The sequence below is a fragment of the Pezoporus flaviventris genome, unplaced genomic scaffold (assembly GCF_033815535.1).
Source record: "Pezoporus flaviventris isolate CSIRO_AGI_PZ_B2104156 unplaced genomic scaffold, CSIRO_AGI_Pfla_v1 ptg000022l, whole genome shotgun sequence".
NCBI classification, from domain to species: domain Eukaryota; kingdom Metazoa; phylum Chordata; class Aves; order Psittaciformes; family Psittacidae; genus Pezoporus; species Pezoporus flaviventris.
In genome coordinates, this window is record NW_026892570.1 from 6101188 (window position 1) to 6124401 (window position 23214).

Here is a 23214-nt window from a genome sequence, read left to right on the forward strand (position 1 = left end):
CAGGGGGAATTCATAGTGAATAATCAGACAACACTCTGTGAAGTATAAATGGAGAATGGTGGAGGTGAGGAATATAGTAGGGGTGCAAAGCAGGCAGTAAAAAACTGTAAATCTGACTTCAATAATATATGCAACTGTAGAACAATTTGAAAGGAAAGAATATTTAAGGAAATGAAGGTAAGTGTAAAACTGGATCAAATGAAACAAAGGTTATCTATCATAGATCACGTGAAGTAACTTATGGTTTTCTAAGGCAATTTTTAGACTGAAAAGCAGTGGAAGTTTTTTATCTATTGTTGCATAGGAATTTGCTAGTCATTTAAGAGTAGACAGGAAAAGAAGCTAGATACTTCATAAGGACAGGAAAATGATAATGGGAGATACAGAGAAGGAGAAAATCAAACTGCGTGGGAATTAGCAATCTAGAATCAAGGCATTCCTTAATTTCTGTAAGAGTTGTGTTTATGAATCCTTCTCCCTGTAAAATTAGGATGTGTCATCACTACAGAGCAGAATAAAGATATCCCAACAAAGAACTACATGATGACAGAGTAACAGAAATAGAATGAAATCCAACACCAGAAAGTACAAGGTCATGTACTTGAAAGGAAATAACAAGAATTTCAGCTCAAGTCAGAAGCTCATTAGATAGATGTGACTGAAGTGTATTAGTCAGTTGTAAGATGACATGGAATTACGTACCAGTATGAACACCTGTGAAAAAGCAAGTGGCTACTTAAAATTTATCATATTCTATTGCTGTCTTAACATGAAGGATCACAAATCCATGCTCCAGCCTCAAAGATAAGGTTATAAACATATACATGTGTATATGTATAAACATACAAAACTGTACGCCAGCGCTAGACGATAGCATCTCATCCACAACCCTCAATCTTTTTACATTACACAAGGAAGAATGAAGTGGGGGGATAGTAAACAAAATTCACCATGACTGATTACTTGTTCTTAGGTGAATGACAGAATTCTACAGAATTAACAACATGCTACCAAGCAATAAAATATACTGATGAATTCAAGTCTCATAATCTAAACTGAAAAATATGGAATTTTAAAAATGGATCTTTACATTAAAATCAATAGCTTGCACCTAATGATAATATAAATTTAGGTAGTGCTCTGTAATTGAGGGACATTGGATGGGCATACAGATAATCTGCCCAAAGAGTTCCTGTTTTATTTAGATCGTTAAAACTATCATAAATAGAGTAATATAACTGAGTCTAACATAAATAAAACTAATAAGGCTGCCTACCTGAAACAATGAAAAACACAGGTAATGTGCATTTCTCTTTCCACTTATTCCTGGAGTACAATATTGCAAAATTACTCTGAGAGTTATCAAAGAGAGACAGTAAAACAAGAAAAGTAAGACATCTTTGTTACACACACGCGCCCCCCCCCCCCCCCCCATGTTGCAATAGAGCTTAAATACTGTATAAAAGAACTACACCAAAAGGACCTTTGTATATACCACATTTTTAAACTGCTTTAAAAGAATTAATAAGGCACTTGAGGCACAACTTAATATTCAATTTAAATGAAGAATAAATTTTGTAGTCCAAATCTTTTTTCAATAAAAAAGGTTTGAGATAAATTTGCCTTCATGGTTATGAGAACAGCCCACAGCCTTCATTAGCTAAATTACCATATGTCTTTGTCAACATGTCAAATTTTTGGCAGAACAAAATTTTTCTATGAGCTTCCACTGTTTTGTTTACTGAAGCTATATATAAAAGGATCATTTTAGGTTGAAGATGATAAGATCTTAATCTCTTGGCAAACTCTAATAACACAAAGGTACCCTAGATTGCACAAGTATGGGCTTCTTTTTCTGAAAAGTATGCACCATCTGACAGAATTCAGTGATTTTTTTTCTTGGCCCTAGCTTCTCAAGTTCGTAATTTTCAGTGAGAGTAGTCTTTGCATGCCGGTCCCTTGCTGGACACTTCCTCATATTTCTATGCATATTTGTATGTATCACTACAAAGGCAAAAGGTTTGTGTTTTCCTGGATGCCTTATTTTGTTGGCCTGCTTAAAGAAATGTTATTCACCTTTAAAGAAAACAAATGTAATGTTCTCCTAAACTTGTACGGTGTCTAGAAAAACACTGCATTTCATTATTGTTTAATGAATTTATACAGTATTAAAATAAAGCTTATCCTGTTATTCCAATGAATGCTCATGATCTAGCTAGTGATGTATTATCAATGCATTTCCTCTTTTGAGACTGCCTAACTTTAGAATCAGATCAGATGTGCAAAAATGTGGGAAATAGAGAAAACTCCCCCAGTCCCCAAAGTTACAACATTAAGGAAATATTAGGGTAAAATGCAGCTACTACTTCCAGGGTAGAATGTGGCTGGCATGATAAAACACATAGCAGCGTCAAACAAGAAAAATAAGGAAAGACATTGGTGTTTGAGCAAGGAATTGTCCTGAAATTGCTTTCCTTGGATGAACTTTGCTTGTTATAATCTCATTGTAATACCAAAGCACACCTCCAACTCAAACCTTGCCACTTCCAATGTATGACTAACTTCACAGACCATGTGCTTTAAATTTTTATTAATTTCATTAATTGTAATTTTAAAAGCAAAAAGAGAGAATTTTGCAACAATCAGTAACAAAAGAATGTGTGACTAAAGTCACTCAAACTCTACCTAAAAGTAAATGAATAATATAAAATTGAATCAGGAAGAGGAGAAGTTACGGAAGACTCCACCACAGCTGCTGGGATTGGTTGGTTGGATTTGTCTTCTCCCCATCAGGGATGCCTATGGGGTAAGAACTGTATCACACTTAATGATAAACTCTAGTTGGCTTTTGTATATTTTACACTTCTTCTAGCAGTTAGAATACTATCAGTGTCAATCTTCAAACCTTAACCTGTTACAAATTTGTAAAATAAAAATTCTCTGCTGCAATCCGGTTTGTGTGTTTCCAGGAGCTTGAATAATTGACTTTACTGGTGAATCTGCTAATGTGAATCCCTGAACAGGAATGAAACACCCTCCAATACAGTGTGCTGTCCAGTAAAGTCCTTGTAGCAGGCTCTGAAAGGCTATGCAGGCTCCAGGGTCTTGTCATTCCTGGGACAATGACAGAACCGTCAAATATAAAGGTCTGGGGAAAAAAAAACTCTTAATGTGACACCCTGTATGTCTTGCGATTAAATCAGTAAATTTAAACAGATGGCAGGCGCAGTTGGAGTGGTGAGGGAGCAGCTACCTTTTGACAGTTTTGACTAAATATGGCAGTATCAAAAATATAAATATCAATGAGTTTTTCAAATCAATGGATTCTTGCAGTGGTACTACACCTCAAAAAGCAATTGTACGTGCTTGCGGTACATCCAGCAAACTGAAATCTACATAACCCAACTTCACAAGAAAATCTATGCTGAGGCTAAGACATCGTAAACGGTCAGAGGAAAGGAACCAGTTATACGAGGTGTACCCCATGTATTTGCACAATCAGGAATGTCCAGTTTCTCAAAAACCTAAAGGAACACCTGAGATGAGACCTATAAAAAAGTTACCGTGTTTTTTGGAAAGTTTAGTCAGTGTGAAAATCCTTAGGACAAGACACAAGCCAAAATTCATAACTCTGTGGTATCTATTCCTATTATAATTACTCAAAAATACAATTAAATCAGAAGGAATAGACAAAATGTTGGTATTTTCCTTAAAAGCAGAAACATATCATGTGTTGTGAAGCACATATCCATAAAAACTTAAATATTTCGCTGTTGGCCCAGCTTTACTAGTGTCTGTAGCTTACTACCCGCAGAAAGCATCCAGTGTCAGCATCATACTTTATAACCTTCCTTGCTCTGTACAGATCAGAGAGACCAATCAAGAACTCTCTCCATCTGGACTCCTGATGCACCCTGTAAATGGAATCTACCAATCTAATAAAAAGAACACCAATTTCCACTATAAATCTCAATGGAAATAAATTCTTTCCTAACTGTCATGATTATTTCCTTTCTTGACAAAATCTACAGTTTTAACTACAGAATTAAAAAAAAAAAAAAAAGAGAAAGACTGCTCACTGCCTGACATAAAAGGACCAAGAACTGATCAAACCTGCTATCAATGAGAGGAAAAAAAGACACTAAGAAGTTTTCCGTCACTTGGAAATGCATTGCTTCCTGTGGATGTGAGGTCAGAACACAGTAGCTGTGAGTGAGACATTCAGAAAACCCCCAGAAAATGTTTGCGTAGGATGTTCTCCGTTTGTATTTTTACATACATTAACCCCGAAATTCACTTAGAAGAACAAAAATAGATCTATTCCTTATCATCCTTAGGCAGATTCTGCATTGATATCTCCAATTAAAATACTTGTGTTTTGCATTAAATTCACACACGCAATTGCACATGAACATACACAGGAAACCTATGTAAAAACTGAGCATGAAAAAGAGATCAAAAAAAGCACTGCTGCATGAAGCACATTAAAAAAGATGCAAACATATGGTAAACATTTTTGTTCAATTTAAAAGTCATGATTCGTTGTAAAAACCAACAAACCCCTGCGTATGCAGTCATTTTTTATGTCGAGATTTCCAAATACACTCTTACAAGAGCAATCTTGCCAGCCTAAAGAATTCACTGATGTTGTGCATAAGGTTTTTTTCTGAAATTTAAATGTAAGAATTAAATGATAAGAGTTCTTTCTTGCTGTTTTACAGGTCAGCTAGGTCCCTGCTGAAGTCTTTCCTTTGACAGCTAGCACCGTCAGCAAGGCCAGAAAGAGACCTACACTTAAAAGCCTGGAGACCTGCATGCAGATTATTCATGCCCTCATTAAGATAACTGATTACATGTCTTTATTATTTGTTCCACAATCAAAAAGATCAGAACTTAAAAAAATCCTTATAAAGTTTCATTTTGTTCCATTATTTTAATACTGGAATTTCACAGAAGTTACACAATACCAAAAGACAGCATAAGGATGACCTACCAACACTGACTGTTGACATGCACAAACAAGCTTTGTGAGTAAACTCATCTACTAGCATAGAAGATGATGTGTTACATACAGGCTACAAGCAGTACACACGTCTTAAGTGACTATTAGCCTCTTCTCTGTTTTATTAGTTGTTTCTTTATATATTCAAGTACACACAAAACTTCGAATCTGGAAGGATCTATGTCCATCCACTCATACCACTATGAAGAGCCCTCAGTTTTCAGTAACTATAAGAAACAGTAAAGAGCAAGAGCAGCCAAGCCTGCTCTTGGCTGCCAAACTACACGTCAGAAATAGGCAATCCAACTCTAGGACAACTTGCACAAAAAAATGAGGCCATGGTAAAAAGAAAAAAATTTGGCATCTGAATTTCTGATGCCTGCAAAAGGGAACAGAAGAAGCAGTTTACAAATTACTGTGTTACTGACAAAGCACTGGATCTGCAAACCTTTCTTTTGATTAATCCATAACATTATCTCATACTCCAGGAAATTTCAGCCTAGAAAAAAGACTAAACCGGAGTCAATTAAAAAAACAAACCAACATGAACATTTTCTGCATGTTGGGCAAGTGTAAATTTTTATAAGCCAATTAATTAAGTTTTAAGTCCTTGTTGTGGTTTAACCCCAGCTGTCAACTATGCCTCACACAGACACTCTCTCACTCCCCCACAGTGGGATGGGAGTGAGAGCTGTCTAGTGGGATGGGAGTAAGAATATTTGATTTTCTTCTGAATCTGGTAGTTAGGCTTTAAAAATAAAATCTCTGTTCAGTCTAAAGGAATAAAACAATTCCTCTTTCCTGAGAAAGTCCCTATACTAACACAGATAGCACACTATGATTTGGCATTCGATTTCTCACTGATGAAAAGATTAATTGTGGAAAAAATTGGAAGGTATTATTTGGTCAGCATAAATTAAAGTGGATACTATCTTTCAAATACTTTTACGACATTAAAGGATACTATAAAATTGAACACTCTTTATGTTCCATGTGGGTAACATACTAAGTGCTTACCACTTACTGCCATTTACCACCCATTTATATGGTCAGATTTTATACGAAATTACATTTTTAGAAACATTTAGTGTTTTACGGTGTTTTATTCTGAAAAATGATTATTGCACTAAATAGTACATGATTTTTCTGACTGAAATGGTATATTATTTCAAGTGTTTTTAACATGGTTTTAGCAGTGGGGTTCCAAAATCAGAGAACTACTTCTTCAATACAGCTTCCTTCTACACATAACTCTCTACCAGCAAGTGGCAGGGTAGGAAGGCAAGGGTCACAGGAATATTTCAAAATCCTCATGAGTCTGGGGCTTCCAGGTTTTAGATTATTTTATGTTATATTTATCCAACTTGAATGATTGAGAAAAGGACTCATCCAAGTAGAGACGCTATTTTCCAAATGTACTTCTACATTAATCAAAGCCACAGAAGAACTATAAATAATAAAATACAGATAGAATCAGTAAATCATAATACCTCTGATACTATCAACCAACAAGGTATGAAATATTAATCTCAAAAAAAAAGTTTGCTAATAATCAATTAAGGCATTCAACAAGATATGGATACAAATAAATACAACTGTAACATGCAAATATTTGCATATTTGTAAATATGAGCATCATATTTAGCATTTCCTCAGTAAGCCACCACAATATTAGTTTTCTGACAGTAGCTAGTGGGTGGATTTTTGAATCATGCCTTTCAGTCTGTAACGTTCAAGTATGCACAACCATACACTGAAACTTGACATAATTTGATTCTACTCAACATACATTTTCTAAGACACTGCAGCAGTATCTCAGAAACACATCCACTGAGATATTACAAAACCATATTAAACCTATCAAAACAGAAATTAACCCCTTCAGTACACTCGTCACACATACACACTTTACAAAAGGTGAGAATTCTCTGTTAGAATTTCTCAGCCTTTCCTAGGATGTCCTTACCTAGATCTCAGCCCTTCTCTAGAATATCTACAGGCAATACACTACCACCCTTCCCAAGAATCAAAATGCAGAGAGAGAAGGAATGTAATTTTTGCTATGGTGGATTATGTTCTCTCCCAAAAAACGTGACACAAGAAAAGCTTAGTGTCTACAACAGTATCCTAAGTATAACAGAAATCAGTTTCATAATGGTGACTCCATACCTCACTCATTGTTCTCAAAATCTGGGACAGACTGACTGAATATCTAACCACTCCTGGACTCCTGCAAGCTAAGAAATAGATGTAGACAATTTTCAAAGGGTTCAAAAATAACAACCCTTCATTGCAGACAGCAAAGAATAGTTCATATTGGTGCTTGCACATCAATCATCTTTCCCCCCAGTCTTCATCTTTTAAATTCCTAGTTTTCCTGATTAAAAAGAATGACTCAGGACACAGTACAGCAGAACTATACCGCATACGAATGATAATCACAGTTCACAAAAGTCAAAACAAGTTTGCAGTTGAGTACAGATTAGGGTCTTTTGAGCCCTCAGGAAGGAAAGAGAAAAAAGAAGTCATAATGCTCCAAAGCACATTAACAACAGACAAGGAGTAGATGGTAAAAAGTGATGATTTGTAAAAGAAATTTATACATTTCCTAACATATCTTAAAGGCTTCTTCAGCATTGTTCCTCTAACCTTCACCTGTGCCTAGGACAGCTGACAGTTTTACACTTATTTATTGCTATACGCACCGTAAGTTTCACCCAGATGAAAAGATAAATATATATATATATATCAACAGTGTCTTACAGTAACCATGGGGCTATCAAATCCAAACAAATATTTCATAGCTGATTCATCTATCATTTAATTCCTTCTACGTTTTATCTTACTTACTGAAGACAGAATAAGAGTTTTTACAGCACTGTGCCGTGAGCAAAACCCCGTCATAGTCCTCTTCTTTTGCCAAACTCATCACTGTCCTCATGACTGTCCAAGAATACATTGAGACCACACACCACCATAGCTCTGTTTCTCCTGTCTTATGGGGAAACAAACATATTCAGTTACATACATTTACATGCACAGATATGTTATGCAAGAGTAAACAAGCTAAAGTTATGGGTAAGTATTTGCAAACAAGTTTTATAATGATCCCTCCTTTCTCCAAGAGATCTGTTCTTGGTCTTAATTACTTGAGGACATGTCTACATGCACAAAAGCAGACCCAGGCTGTGCTTGAGGACAAAAATGCAATCACTGCAGGGTACAGGGCAGCTCCACAGCACACTGGCATGGTACAGCTGAAAAACAGCCCTACAAACTCCAGATTCAGGCTGATAAAACTAAGAGTTACTACAACACACCTTGCCAGTTGGAGGACAGAGCTCAGCAACCTCCTGTGTGTTCTGCTGTATTCATATACTTCTGAAAGTGCTAAGTTTTCAGTGTCTATTTTAACCTTGAAAATTAAAATCATCATTTTGATGTTGTTTTTTTTTTAAATGTTACTATTTGCTCATAAAAACAGAGCAGTACTTTTTCACTGCAGGCATATAAATTCTCTAACCACAGGAAACAGATAAAATTCTAAATGTCTTTTTCTCCCCATGTTTATTTTTTGTCAAAAGGGACAACTGAGCTGTTCTTGTTTGTTACACAGTTCTGTATCTGAGTTCTCCAACCAAAGCAAAATGAAAAGACTAGCACATAAAAAGCATGGTACACAGAAAGGAAACAGACACCCGTTATATTCAGACTATGCAGCATACCACTGTTGAATGAATATTCATCTCATTCTTTCTAAAGCTTTTATTCAATATTTGTTTAGGCAAAGCTCCAATTGATACTCCAATTGATTCTACTAGGAGATTTATTTGCATCAGAACATCAAGACACAGTGCCATTTTTCATTAATTTAAAAATATAAATCTTCGTTACTAAAGATAATGTTTTTTCTTCTAGAGAAAGAATGGTAAGTTTCCCCATGATTACAAAATGACTGCTGCATAGTAGATAAACATCCAGTGACTGATCTGGAGAAGAAGTTACAGTGAGATCCAGTCTGCTGGTTTGGAGCATAAAAGGGCTTCCTAACCTGTATAGCAGTAAGTTTATAACCATCATTAGACGATGGACAGTAGACAGGCTTTAAAGTAACTATAGACATACCAAGATACTTTTATCTGTTTTATTACTGTTCTATGAAAAGAAATGTTGATTTACTCGTAATAGTCACATTCTACCCTATGCTTTCTTTAGGAAAAAAAAAAAAAATTAAGATATTTTGACAAGACTGGCGTTAAAACACAGCCAATTGTCCCAGGTGGGCAGAACAGGCAATTCTAGCTTATTTAAGTTAATGAGTTTTTCTCTTTACTAGAATATTGTGTAAGGTTCAAAATACCTGTGTATTTCATCCTCTCAGGAGTGAAATACGTTCTCGCTCGTAGGATTTTTCCATCTCCTCACTTAGACCTTCTATTTTGTCTAGGACTGTGAACAGCAGCAGCTTTAACCCTTGGGAAATCAAGGAAAACCCACCTACCCGAACACAGATTAGGGAAGCTAGGAGCTTCAATACCAAACACAAAAACATTAGGTATAGCCAGTGATTATCACACAAGGCAGTCAGTATAGCTTGCTATACTTTTTTCTAGCAGTAATTACAGAAGGGTATTTTGATGGAACTGGGACCCATGTTACGTAAGTTTTTATGTCTACAAAGCCTACAGCTGACCTAGTTATTTAGAGTCATAATCAGTGACAAGGCAAATGGCACTTCTACACTGTAATTGCCTCATACTGGATAACTAACTTTGCATGCTGTTCCTTCCTTCCATCTTCTACACGACTGTAAGAAATATTTTTTTCTCTCATATGACTAAAAAAGGACTTAGCTAGCTCAGAAGCAAATATCCAACTCTTAGATTTTTAATTTTAGACAGGTAAATCCCAATTTTCCTGTCTCTGCAGGAAAATTCATCATATACCTCAACAGTAAGGCGCATTTGTTAATATCTGAAGCAGTGAAAATTCAGCTCCTCTATAGTTATTTCTAATTCTAAATGTCTTCCAGATTCAAATCAGTATCTTATTGTAAATATTACATGGCAGTAAACATAATATGATCTTTACCATAATTTGTAATATCCCCTCTCCTTCCTGCAAAACTTTCAGATAGTTGCAGAATATCTATGTTAAGCATACCCAGTTAAATGTAACTGAGGGAACAGCACAATGCTGCAGGTGAATTAACCAAAGTGATTCGGGCACCCTGTATGCAACTCAGGCTGTCGGCAGCATCATATTTCTAGTGCACGCTGCCCTTTGCAGGTCTTACTCTTGCTATCTTCTCAGGATCTCTGCTTCTCTACTAGTAACTTACTCAGTTTGCCCTCCTAGTGAGGCTGTTTAATAGGTGTTATGGCATCTGAAGAACAAATTTTTACACCTTGTTTAATCACATACTTTATAAGACTTTATTTTATTGTTGTTTAGAATTTTGCTTAAAGGTATATTTTCATAATAACTGATCAGGTCAACCAGATACAGCTGGGGAAAAAAAAATCTTTATAAAATTATATTTTTAGGAACAACATAAGTTTTTGAAATGCTCTTTCTATTCAGATTTAAAAGTGAACAGATAAAGCCCTTAAAAAGAGCAAGAGCTTCTTCAGCTATCGGCTGAATAAAGAGCAATATTAAGTAATAAACATAAATTAAAATATGCCAGCATGCTGTTTCTAATCTATTTTTCCCTCAAGACCACATATGTAAATATTTTAATTGCTAAAAGATTGCTATAGAAACAAACAGGCACTCTAACAGCAAGGAACAAGCAATAGCTTATTTTTGAGTACAACCAAATAACGAGACCTACTTATTAAAAAAGTAATTAGACCAGCTACCCAGCTGGATAGATTTCCTAACCACATTTTTTCTCTATCCTTCGAGATTTAAAACCCTAGCGGTAGTTTTCTTCACTAGTCTATTAAGTGAGTATGGCATTTAAATAATAATTCTGTAGTTAATAATTATAATCTACTTTAGATGTCAGAAGTTTCCTGGTTTTCATTCATTTTTCAAATTACTGCAGTGAAAATACTCATTAAGTAGAATATAAACAGTATCATTTTTACCTCGCAGTCCACACTACATTTTGCTTACTAAAAAATAGCATAGAAACTTTATTTTACAATGTTTATTACAACATTGAAAACTGCCTCCTGAAAAGCAAAATTTTGGACACCAACCCTCCTCTGAATTTCACAGATTTAACTCGAGATTACTGGCATAGTTTTCATCTGATAGAAGAAGACCTACAGAGTATTTCTTTGACAAACATCAGTCTGCGATGTTACACTTGTACATATATAAAACGCAAACACTCAGCAGATAACTAAGCACTATTGACTATTTAAATATAAAAACACTGAAGAGTCAAAATTTCAGTTAACCACATTCAGTTAAACCTTAATGTTAAAGCTGCACTATTTTTTTACAAAAAAGTAAAACAAAACCACTTTTGTCATGACAACATACTCTTATGCATTTTATGTTATTTTCAAGCTTAGAGAGACAGCTTTTGTCATAATGCCATTTACGTAATGCATGTTTGCATGCTGAAATACACATAATCTCTTTTTGAACTTTTAATGTAGAACTTAATCACAGACCCTGACTGCCAAAGTTAGAAGTTGTAACTTACAAAACGTATTTTATATTCAAGAACTACCAGAAAAATCTACTATTTAATATTAGTCCTACTTACCACTGCATAAAACTAAGCAATTATACAGAAAATTGTGAGATCATCATTATCATTATTCTTTTTAGTTTTCCTTCCCCTCTTCATAAAAAGACTGAAAACTGAGAGGGAAAAGAAAATTTTAACTTTTCAATTCAGAAGCCTCTTGAATAAAGTTAATGTGTACTTCTAGAGTCACCAACACACATTCTAATTTTAGTATCTGGTATTTCTTTATCATGCCTAACAAATTCCCCGATGTGTTCTACGAAGGAGAGTCCTTTGAGTTAGTGATGGATCTCACTACCCCCAGCTCTGTTGTCACCTTCTTAGTTGAGAGCAACTAACAATGAGTAAACATTTAAAAGTACTGAGAAGCAGTTCTAAAAATCAGAACTGTAATCCTCTTGGATTTGGATTTGGGTTGGAACATAAATACTTGAAACATGTAATGCTTTTCAAGCAGTTAAGTGTTCTTTGATTTGCTTCTTTGGGGTGGGAGGCAGCAGGGGTAACAACGGATGGCAGAGAGATTTGACCTACTTTTTCCCAGCTAAACTTTTAGAAGCTACGAAGATGAAGCAGTAGACAGAATACTGGTAAATATATTATCACATAAGATATATTAATATATGACAAACTATTTGTTGCTTTACTCTGCAGTGCAAAAGATAAAAATACTAAAGTTGAGCATTGTACCTTATATGCATATAGAACTAAAACACAGTATATCCTAACACGTAATGCGAATGTTATTACTAGCACTGACAATATACTTCATATATAACTTACTGCATTATCATTTTATGGTTTATTCTAACATACTTTGAGAATGTCATTACTTGTCTGTCACTATCCATCAATCATAGCCAAATCTTCTCCATCCACCCCACTGACTGAACCCAGGGAAAACATGTACATGGGAATTTGAAAGCCTAGCGCTCTGGGATGCAAATTCCTGATTATACTCAGTGTAATCAACCCAATGCCTTTCTGTGAATTCTCAGCCTTGAAAGTCTAAAATAAATTTTGACAGTTTTTTTCTATTGGTATTGGTTTAGATTTGATCTTGGTACAACCTTTTGATGCTACTGTACTAAAAACATACAAAATATACTAGAGATGTCTGTAATGTTTTATTCATGCAAATAATTGCCCAGACATGGCTAGTCTCTGAAGGGGTCTCCACTACTATTGCAGAGCAGAGATTGATAATAATGAAGATAAATATTAATGAGACCAAAAGACGATTAAGGAAGTTTCTACTTTCAGCTCCCCTCCACTTCGTATCAACCACAAACTAATGATAAAAGAATTACATTTTAATTTAAATTGTTTGTGGTAAATAGCGTTTTAGCATATTTTGCAATGTGATTACATAAAGCTGTCAAACAGTCTATGGAATGGGTTGGTACCAATGATTAACACCAGAATGAAATTATTTTTTAGATTAAGATCCAGTATGTTCCCTGTAGCAAGTAATCTTTGCCCTCTGGATATTACTTGCATAATGACTTGCACCTTATAACATAATCAAGGTATGTGATCACTCACTCCTCTATTTTAAAACTTCAGTATCATTAACCGCCATTCTCTGTCAGCTTAGAGCAGGTTTTCTATTGTAGCATTAGCAAAAAAAAAAAAAAAAAAAATCCCTGATATTTAAAAATGATAATAACAGTAATAACAATAATAAAAAAATTCTGCATTTCTATAAAATATTATTACTGCAGAAAAAGAAAAGAAAATCTGAATTGATAAAATCTTCTGTAAAACTGGAAAGTTTTAACAAAGAGAAGCAGGTATAAAGAGGTGAGAATTTACACAGGAAGTCCCTAATGTGTTCTCCTTATTTCCATTCATCATCAAAATTAACCTTAATCATTTTTAGTCACAGTTGACTTGACACCTGTAGAGGATTTAATTATGTTTTACAGATTAAAAAAAAAAACAAACTAAAAAAATACTGCACCTATTAGAGTACAAACTTCTGGCAAGTTCTCAAGGGCTGATTTAGTAACTTGCTGATTTACAACTGCAGAAAAAGTTCCCAATAAAATAGAAATGTTTGCAGAACCAGCGGAGAAAATCTTACAGGAATACTTACTTTAATCCTTCACTTAAAACTCACACTTGACCTTACACAGTTACTTATTTGGGGCTGTGCACTTCAAAGTTCTGTCAGCTGCTTTGGTAGTGCAATTCTTTGGGAGGAAGGAAGCATAGGAAAGCACAAGGCAGCACTACTACAGAACTTTTAAAATGTTTAAGTTTCCAGCAGGAATTATTACTGCTCTTTGTTGGAAATGTTAGTGTTATTTTTTCAGCAGAAAACAAGCACATAAACCCAAAATAAAACCACAGAAATTAACTACCACAGAAATTAACTTATATTCTAGGTAGTCAATCGAGTCTGTCACTTTCAGGTAACCTAAGAACCTAAAAATCATTTTCTCAAAAGAGGAGTATTTTGATTCTTTCAAGACAGACATAATTAGAACAGATCTAATTTTGATCTAATAAAGTTTCTTTATAAAACTGACATAGTGACATCAACATTGACACTTCAAGGTAAAGTGTAAAGGTTATTATTTTGGTCTTAATGGCACTGGGTCTGAAGGAAGACAAGTCAGAAGTTAGGCATTCAGGATATTATACTAAGAGAAATAACCATAAAATTAAAAGAAGAAAAATAAATTAATTTAGAGGAAGAATACTGAAAAGTCCTATTTTTTTTTAATTTCTTTTTTTGTAATGATTGGCAGCCTACTGGACAATCTCACCATCAAAATTCATGCAAGAATAGTGAACTTTACCTGCTTTTGTAAACCTGCCTGAATACATTAATGCCCAAAGTAGAATCAACTACTGAAATGGACTTCACTTCCTGCTCAACTTCTCAAGAGAAAGGAGTAAAGCAAGGTCAAGGGAATAAATCATGGCTGCTGTTTGTACCTACTGTAATCAGTAATTATGAAAAAACGTTTCTCCTAAGGTCACTTTATAAAACCTAGCACACTAACCAATTAATACTTTGATAACTGAGATGGAAACTGTCACTTTTAAACCCAACTAATTCCCCTTTTGAAATGCTCACTTGCAAAATAATATATAAAGAGATTCTTTTTTTCCAGATTCGATGCTGAAAAGTAATAATATGCATTAGATTGGCCAAATTCTCATCACGTTAGCATTCACTCCTTAATTTAAATAATTTCATTTACTTTTCCTTGCCTATAGCATGGGAGAGTTCTTACTTTTTCAGTTCAGATGAGTGATTTGACACAGGATTTAGGAATTATTCATAAATAAAGATACTACACATTAATAAATACTAAAATAAATGTGGAAAATTGCTTAATTCAAGTCCCTCATTTTTATACTGTAAGTCTGGCTTGGTTTTGAGAAGTACTTTGGAAGGCGAGCAGTAAATGTATTTCATACCTGATTTGGTTTATGGTTCATAATTCTGCTTTGGGAAGAAGCTTGAGCCTTTTCCTCAAACCTTGCTTCCTAAATTGTAAGAGTGACCTCTAGTGCTTTACTGCGTAACTGTGTAATGCAAGTCTTTTTTGCAATGGTTTTAATATGCCTCCCTGTAAGCAACTGATTTAGTTTTGTGCCTAGTGCCAAATGCTATTAATGTGCAATTCAATTATCATGGTCTTGTGAAAATGGATGTATTCATGAACTGTACAATGCAGAATGATGAAGAGAATTAAAGCTGTGGCTGAATTGCAGTAGGGTCTTTAACAAGAGGAACTTAGTATTCATGTTCAGGGCTACAATATGCACTTGAGTATCAAATGAGATATCATTACTGAATGACAGCACAAGATCATTTTGGTGCTGCAGTGTGAACGTCTGGCTCATGGGAGCATGTCTAGTTTACGAACCATCCACATGTAAACCCCCGTGGCTGTAGATTCTTTGAGCACTTCAAACTTCTCTGCCATTGCCCTCATGTTTCCAGGGAGCTGTCCCCTGACACTGGACTGTAAGGTTATTCCTGAACATTCCTTCTTGCTTTGGCATGCACTTTCTTCCCAAAGACGCATTGCTCCTGCCCTCCCCATTCCTGTGATGCACAATCAGTGTATGAATAGGAAAGGGGGAAAATATGCTCTGTTAAGGTTATGAGCATCTAGCATTTAGGCTACTGTTCTATCACATGTATGAAAAATTAAATCCTTCAGCTTGCTGAAGCTGAATCAAATTGATCAAGAATAGCTCAGAACTACTACTGAATGATAAAACCCATGAAAATTATTTTTTGGTAAGTTTTTACTTTTATTCTTAATGTAAAGATAATCTAATTCAATACTGAAAACAGATTTTCAGGTATATGTCATATTTGCCTGCTAGACAGCAGACCGTCTTTAAAACAGTAATCACTACCTTTATTTTGCAAGACCACACTACTGGCTAACTCATTTTTTAAAAAGAAAAACAAACCTCTCTGCTGGAACTGATAGTGTTCTCTTCTTTAGTCATGCATGAACAATATTCCCTAAGCAAGCAATGCAGAGACTATAAAGTCTTGCTACCCACGTTTTTCCCTGTTACATTTGTACTGCTCTTGAACTGCACAGTAATGTCCATTAGTTATTTGTGTGCCAGCTTAATTCAGGAGATTGCAAGCTTTCAAAATTATAAATTGTTAAAAAAACAAGTTGAAACAGTACACAATAGAAATCTGACAGTAATCTCCATGTAAGACAAAATTCCTTGGAAAATGCTTCATTTACAATCAGAAAACATTTAAATGGGGCTGAACATGCTACCCTTAGCAAAATGCTTTCAGATGCACTTAGACTGTAGGTAAGCTTTAAAAACAATATTCTGTACAGAGACTCATGACAAAAATCTCTAGAAGGATTTTAGACCATTTTCAGCCTAGCAACTTGCTGTCATGATTTGAAAGCAATAAGCATTTTTCTCAAAAATATTATAAATAAAATATCCCAAAGTTTTCAAAACACTGTGGTTTGAGTTTTAAATCACATGCAATACTTACCTTTATTCCCTGCCATTGCCAGGTGCCAATTACGAACAGACAGAAGAAACAGCAGCTTCAAGAAGATTTCAGTGACAGAATCCATGTTCACGGAGGCACCCAGAAGAACCAGAGTATTAGGAAACAGCTGCTCTGTACTTCAGTCCTGCTCCTGCCTCTTCTCACTGCCTCTCTCTGCCTCTTCTCACAGTGCTTCCCAGCGGCCAGACACCTCAATCAAATGCACTCCGAATCTCCTCACACATACGCACACACCTCCAAATCTGTTTTTCCCTGTAACAACAGCAATCTACGCAGAGCAGCAGCGAGAATCCCTCATTCAGTTTCACAGAATCACCTACTGCTGCTGAACTGCCAGGCTCCCCGCACTGAAGCCTCACTCACGCTCCCAGCGCGTCCTGGACACCCCTGGTGGTGACAGGTAGGAAATGTGGGCTCTGCTGAAACCCAGACAATGAGGCAGAGCAGCCAGCACATGAGCGCTGAGGCCCAGCCGCTTTGCTGGAAGCGTGCCCCGGCCGGTTCTTTGTCATTATCTTTTCTTTTTAATACCTTTTTCCTTTTCTTCTTCTTTTTTTTTTTTTTCAGTCTGTTTTGAGGGAGGGCAGAGGAAAGCTTTAGCTGCACATGCTGCCTTTCTGTGTGTGGGTTTTTAGTGTGGTAATTTTGTATGCTTTCAGCTGCAAGAGCATTAGAAGTTCTGGATTTCTGAATGAACGCATTTTACCTGTAGTAGAGAACCTAAACTTAAAAGAGCAGTCTAGTTTTACTTACGAAGTGAGAGTAGGTCCGAATGATCATCTACACCTCAGAAAACTGCACAATGAATATTCCTGGTCAGGTTTATTGCTATTGTACTCTCTGCTAAAAATAAACACTTGTAAATATGATTGTGCCAATCTTTCCCAAAAGACTTTAGCCACCAGTTACCCAAGTAAAACACTTTTTGCTTTTGAGACACTCTCTACACTTTTGCAAAAAGGAAGCTTTCTTAAACTGTCCTAATGTTTGCACTTACGTTACATTGGGAAAGCGGTTCATTTGGCATGAACTTCAGAAGCATTTCAGGTCCTTATATTAAACTACATCCTCAAAGTGTTTTTGCAAAGTTGCTGTATATGTTAACTATAGAAAAATTACAGTCTAGAAGTCTAGTCCTCAAGTCTAGTCCTCAAGTCCTCTCTTATTAGAGAATTCCTGAAATTAATGAGGGGAAAGGCTGTACCAAAGGACCACATCAGTGGCTCTGTCAGCTCTGCTTCTGGAAGATTCCATTGTGCAGGCTGTCTTTATGTTTGGCAAAAATTACTGTGATGAGGCGCTACAAAAGGTCTTCCTACTTGTTATGCTCAGATATACCAGCAGTTTTTTCCATCCGAAAGGATTCTGGTGTTGGTGGGTCAGACCCTAGACAGCATACTGATGAGTTTCCTTCTTGTGTGTTGCAAAGACTATGTAATTTAATGCAGATTGCCACGTAGAATGGTTTGGTGTCAGCTGTGGGATGGAGAAGAAATGTGAACTAAACCCCATAAACTTCTGAACTTGATTTGTTTATTTAGATCAATTTCTTTATCCCTTGAAGAATGCTCTGATTCAACTAGAGATGGAAGAGTAAGCTGTGTTTTGGTTTCATGCTACCTCAGCCAGCCTAATTTAGGTTTTGCAAAAATATATTCAAGGCTCAACCAAAATAACAGGAATAAAAATGCAAAAAAAAAAAAAAACCAAAATATTTTGAATGGTGCTTAAAGGAGATTTTGGTTACATTCTTTTTAAAATAGCAAATCAAGTTGATTACGATAAAAAGGCCTATTTCTGAACATCCTGGGCACAAGGATTATGGGGAAGTTAACATAATATATTGTGCATCCAGTCTTCCTCTCCTCCATACCAACTTTTATTTGTGTGAAAAAGGCATAAAGAAACAGTATTAAAAATTATGTAGAGCATAAGGTCTTCTGAATCTTCTCTTAAATTATTAACTCTATTTCCAGAGTTTAGTACAAGTATAGAGCAATTTGTCCATAAGCTGGATTTCTTTGTCATATAGTTCCTTGAGTTAATATTGACCTTCTGACCAAATTAATATGAGCATAAAAATATTCCTTGTGCTGCATCTCATCTCTAAAAAATATCCCATGAGATTGTACTGGACTCTGCAGCTAGACAAAATTTCATGTTTAAAAATAGGACAAATATCACATAAAATATTGGCAAGGACTTTCTATGGAGTAGTTTTGTTTAGGATTAGCTCTAAGAACCTTAGGGCTTGAATTAGGAAGAATTGTTATTCTGGTAATGTAATGCAAATTCAATAAAAAGGCCAATGCCATTTTGGTAAATATTTGTCTCATAAAAAAGCTTTCAGTCATGAGAAGAATAACATCTGGCAGAGAAAAGTCACTTTTTTTTTTTGTCTGAATTACAAGTAAATATATAGATGGATATAATGTACTTTTATAATGATGAAAAAACGGTCTTAAAATAATATGCTGAAATGTGCACATACGTTTGTGTATGGATAGGCAGCATTACAGAAGTCTATGCAACAGTATGTATCTATAATGTGAAGGTAATTATCTTCTTTATTCAGGGATGAATCTGTGGTATCTAGAAAGTACATAAAGTAACACATCTTGATTCACCCAGAATATCGCAACCTCTTCTCTGCTGTTGCATCATGAAATATCTCTCTCCTGCATCCACGAACTGTTTCTGCTCACTATAATCTTGCCTCTATTCCAGCATCTCTTCCATTCGATGTCCATGCTTGTTATTAATTTCTGAGCTCCTTTTTGTGGAACTCGAAGTCTTTTCCACTCCTGTTTGGATGCATAGCTTTTTTACGAGTGTCTTTTCATGGTGGACTCTTATTTCCCTCACTCTTTCAGTGTTTTGTTTTCTTTCTCATATCTTGCTTTTGAAATTTCCTCTGTGTGATAAATACCCTATTCATTCTGTTTTCCTTAGAAACTTAACATTTTGTTCATCTGGTTTGATAAAGGATCTTTCCCAGTGGATCTGCATATATGTATTATTAAGAAAGACTGCAAGTGCCCAGAAAGACAACTATGGGTTTTTATACATTCATCCTCACTGTTAAAACATCTGCAAAATTTGGTTGCGCAAAACTCAAATAATTTGATTTTGGTGTTGCCAGCTTTCATTTACAAATGAAGGACTTTATAATGGACTCAAACTGATAGAAAAATAATTCCTCTTAAAAATTATTCTTACTATGACTTTTTGTCTATAAAGAAGAAACACTTTTAAATTCATGCTAATGATACTCCTGGTACTGCTGTGATGTGCTTAGAATAATTTTAAAAGATGATAAAGACATAGGACAGTTATAAGATATAGGCCAAGGAATGCAGTTTCCTCTGCCTCTGGCAGAAGGGAAACTTTGCAAGAGAACAATTATTTTCATTTTCATTGTATCATCATTATTTACTATATATATTGTTTAATGAAAACAAAGATAATAAATGAATATTTGCTTGTGAAGCACAAGAATGGAAGTTAGCAATGTCATCAGTAACAATACCATCTGGATGAAGATATTTGTTTTAATCCATCCCAGTAAATTCCTCATTTCCCATAAAGTCCTTGGAAACCAGCAACTAAGGTGGAAATTAGCAATTCACTTACTATCTTCTGCATCTCACCTTTCACTAATCCAGCTCTATCAAGCCAACATTTTCTACATCCAACCAGCTTTACCACTTTCTCTTTTTTTCAGGAGCCTGGAAAAAAAAAAAAAAAGGAATAAAGAGAGATACAATTGTAAAACGTTTCTGTTCTTTTCGTCCTATTTATTTCAGTTTTCTTGATCCCCTCATCTTCCTCATGGCCCTGATTAACCCTCCTTCTAGTGCCATCTGCTGCAGTTTTACTGGTATTACAGGTTTGTCTTTACAGCATCTAGTCACATTACACAGCTGGAGAATGTATCTTTTTAATGAAAACTGAGCTCTTTCAAGATCATGTAAAATCTGTTTCCCAACATTATTAGCATCCTGCAGAAAAACATTTCTGTAATTGTCTGCAGGGACTGCAGAGAGCAGAAATGCACAAAGACAAATATAAACCAAAAATAAATGAACAGAGCCACCTTATGCTGGGTACACTAAAAATGATATTTGGAATAATTTTCAGCCATATGTAAGACAACATAAAATTCAAACCCTTCTAATACTACTGCTTATATTTTTTTAATCATAGGTCTCTATAATGTGGGTGACATTGAGTAAAAATGCTTATCAGAAGTAAAGGCAGTATAACTACCAGTCTTAACATTTTTTCTTTTTTTTTTTTTTTTCTTTTTTTTTTCCAGTACAGGCGGAATAGTACAGTTTGTTTTCTGATTGCAAGGCTTCAAGTTTTGATTCAGGCTGTTTTTTTTAAAGGGGAAAAGAAAAAGCAATCTGTGGGCAGCGCATCTTACAAATTATTGCAGCCAAAAATGATTTCATTAGGGATTTAAAAACTATTTCAGCTTTGGTTGAGACACAGAAACCAGAACAGATCAGACATGGCTCCATGCACCTTCAGGGGAAGAACGTACTCCATGTACAATGTTGTATTTCGGGGTTTGAAGGATGGAACAGGAAGTGTGGCTGCACAGACAGTTTATCTGTTGTTGCTGTCTGATCAGTCAGATTTCTCACCTGAAAGGATGCAGTGCAAATCCTGGAGTATCTTTTTTGAGGTTTTGTGAAAATAGTTTCTTTTAGCCTCTGTGAACCTTTTCATTTCACAGTCAAGAATTTTATTCCTTCTGCAGCAAACACTGTGTGTAACATGGCTTCCAACACAGGAAATCACAATTTCAACATAGTGCACTGGAGAATGAATTAATGAAACTTTTAATAAACGGTTTTAACAATTTTACATGTGAAGGGAGTAATTTGTAAAGGGATAACAAAAAAAGTAATTTGTACAAATAAAAAAAAAATAGGAGGATAATAAAAGGAAGCAAGAAAAGAGTCTTGAATGACTTGATACTAAGCTACTTTGATGGCTCTCCTCTCAAATGGAGCATGTCTTGAAAGCCAGGATAATTAAAAAAATTGAAAGGGGACAGTGAAGTTATAAAACATTACATGGATTTATTACTAAATTTATTACTAAAACATTACTGATTTGACAGGTCGCTTAGATACCTGAATCCTTCCTAAAGGAAAGAAATATAGATTCTTGCAAAAGAATACATTTGGAATAGAATAAAATTATGATATAATTATGATATTTCTTTGATACTGTAAAAAAGATGGAATATAGCAAGGAGTATGTGCAATGAATAAAAGAGAAAAATGGTAATAGAAAGGAAAAAAAGTATTATTAAAGTAGAAATGTGTTTTTAATATATTGGTTTGCGGCCACAGTACAAATAGAAGGAATGGGCTTGTAAGGCTGGCAGTTTGAGAGATGTCTCACAAAAAAGTGTAAGAAAGGTCTATGATATCATACATATGCACAGGATGACCTTCCTGAAGAATAAAAATTAAACAACATGCAATAGTAAAATATTAAGAATTTGCGTTATCTAAGGCTGATAATGATGATATAAGCTTCTAATGTGATTAAGCAAAAAAAAAAAAAAGAAAGATCAGTTGTAACACTTGCCAGGGAGTTGTTTGAAGTAGAAATGCAGTATTGTAGTATATTACAATAGAAAGAAGGGTTTCTGAGCTGGGAACGAAGTGAGAGCCGAAGGGCCTGACAAGAAATGAACAAAGGATCCAGACAATCCATGGTTTTGTACTGTTGCGCTAGGCTTTAGAAACTTGGATTTGAAAATCTTCAGGGGTGGTAAAGAACCCAAAACTCAAGATTCCTACCCTGGATTGTGACTTCAAACACCAGATGTTCTAGAAAACTTTTCAGATAATGAGATAAATCCTGCTCCATTTTCCAAAGGAGACATTTGAATCTTGGCGATATCTCTCAGCTGTGACTCCTGTTTGATATAGGAGTGTATATCTGGACCAGAATCAACCTGTGAAGGCTTCAATAGGACTAGTATATTAAGATTACACCTTACTTCAGTGCTTCACATGGACTAAATGGAGTTATTGCCCACTGACTGTTTTGGTTGGTGCAATTCTCATTCACGATTAGTTCTCTCTGAGCATCAAATAGAGACAGCTCCCTGTTTGTGGGAACTGTGATGGTGCATCTGCCAGCCTCTGGGCTGCTCTACAATCTTAGGAATTCTTGTCACGCCTTGTCCTTTGTGTAATAAGTTGGACAGTGAAGTATCCCTTGACCATAGTGGGGATTCTTGCATGGCTAAGGAAGGGGGCACTGATTGTACCAGTGACTCCTGACCCTGGCGAAGTGGGGAAGCAACAGCAGAAATAAACAGTCATCCCCTGACAGCCTAACACTCCTTCCCTTGATGGTAGCCCTGGTGGAATGGTAGCATTCTTACTAGAATTTTGGAAAATGTCTAGTATTTATTGACTTGAGTTGTGGCCACAATGG

The 23214-nt window shown here is 35.4% G+C and overlaps 1 protein-coding gene across 1 annotated transcript in view; it reads right to left on the reverse strand.

Annotated features, from left to right (window-relative positions):
* The window catches only part of CNTNAP4 (contactin associated protein family member 4), a 235536-nt gene extending 218682 nt beyond the window's left edge, over positions 1–16854 (reverse strand). Inside the window, exon 1 of the mRNA XM_061456355.1 lies at positions 16723–16854. Within this exon, the coding sequence (XP_061312339.1) occupies positions 16723–16807 (85 nt within the window). The 5' untranslated portion in view covers positions 16808–16854. The remainder of the gene's footprint in view (positions 1–16722) is intronic.
* Positions 16855–23214: the final 6360 nt, after the last annotated feature.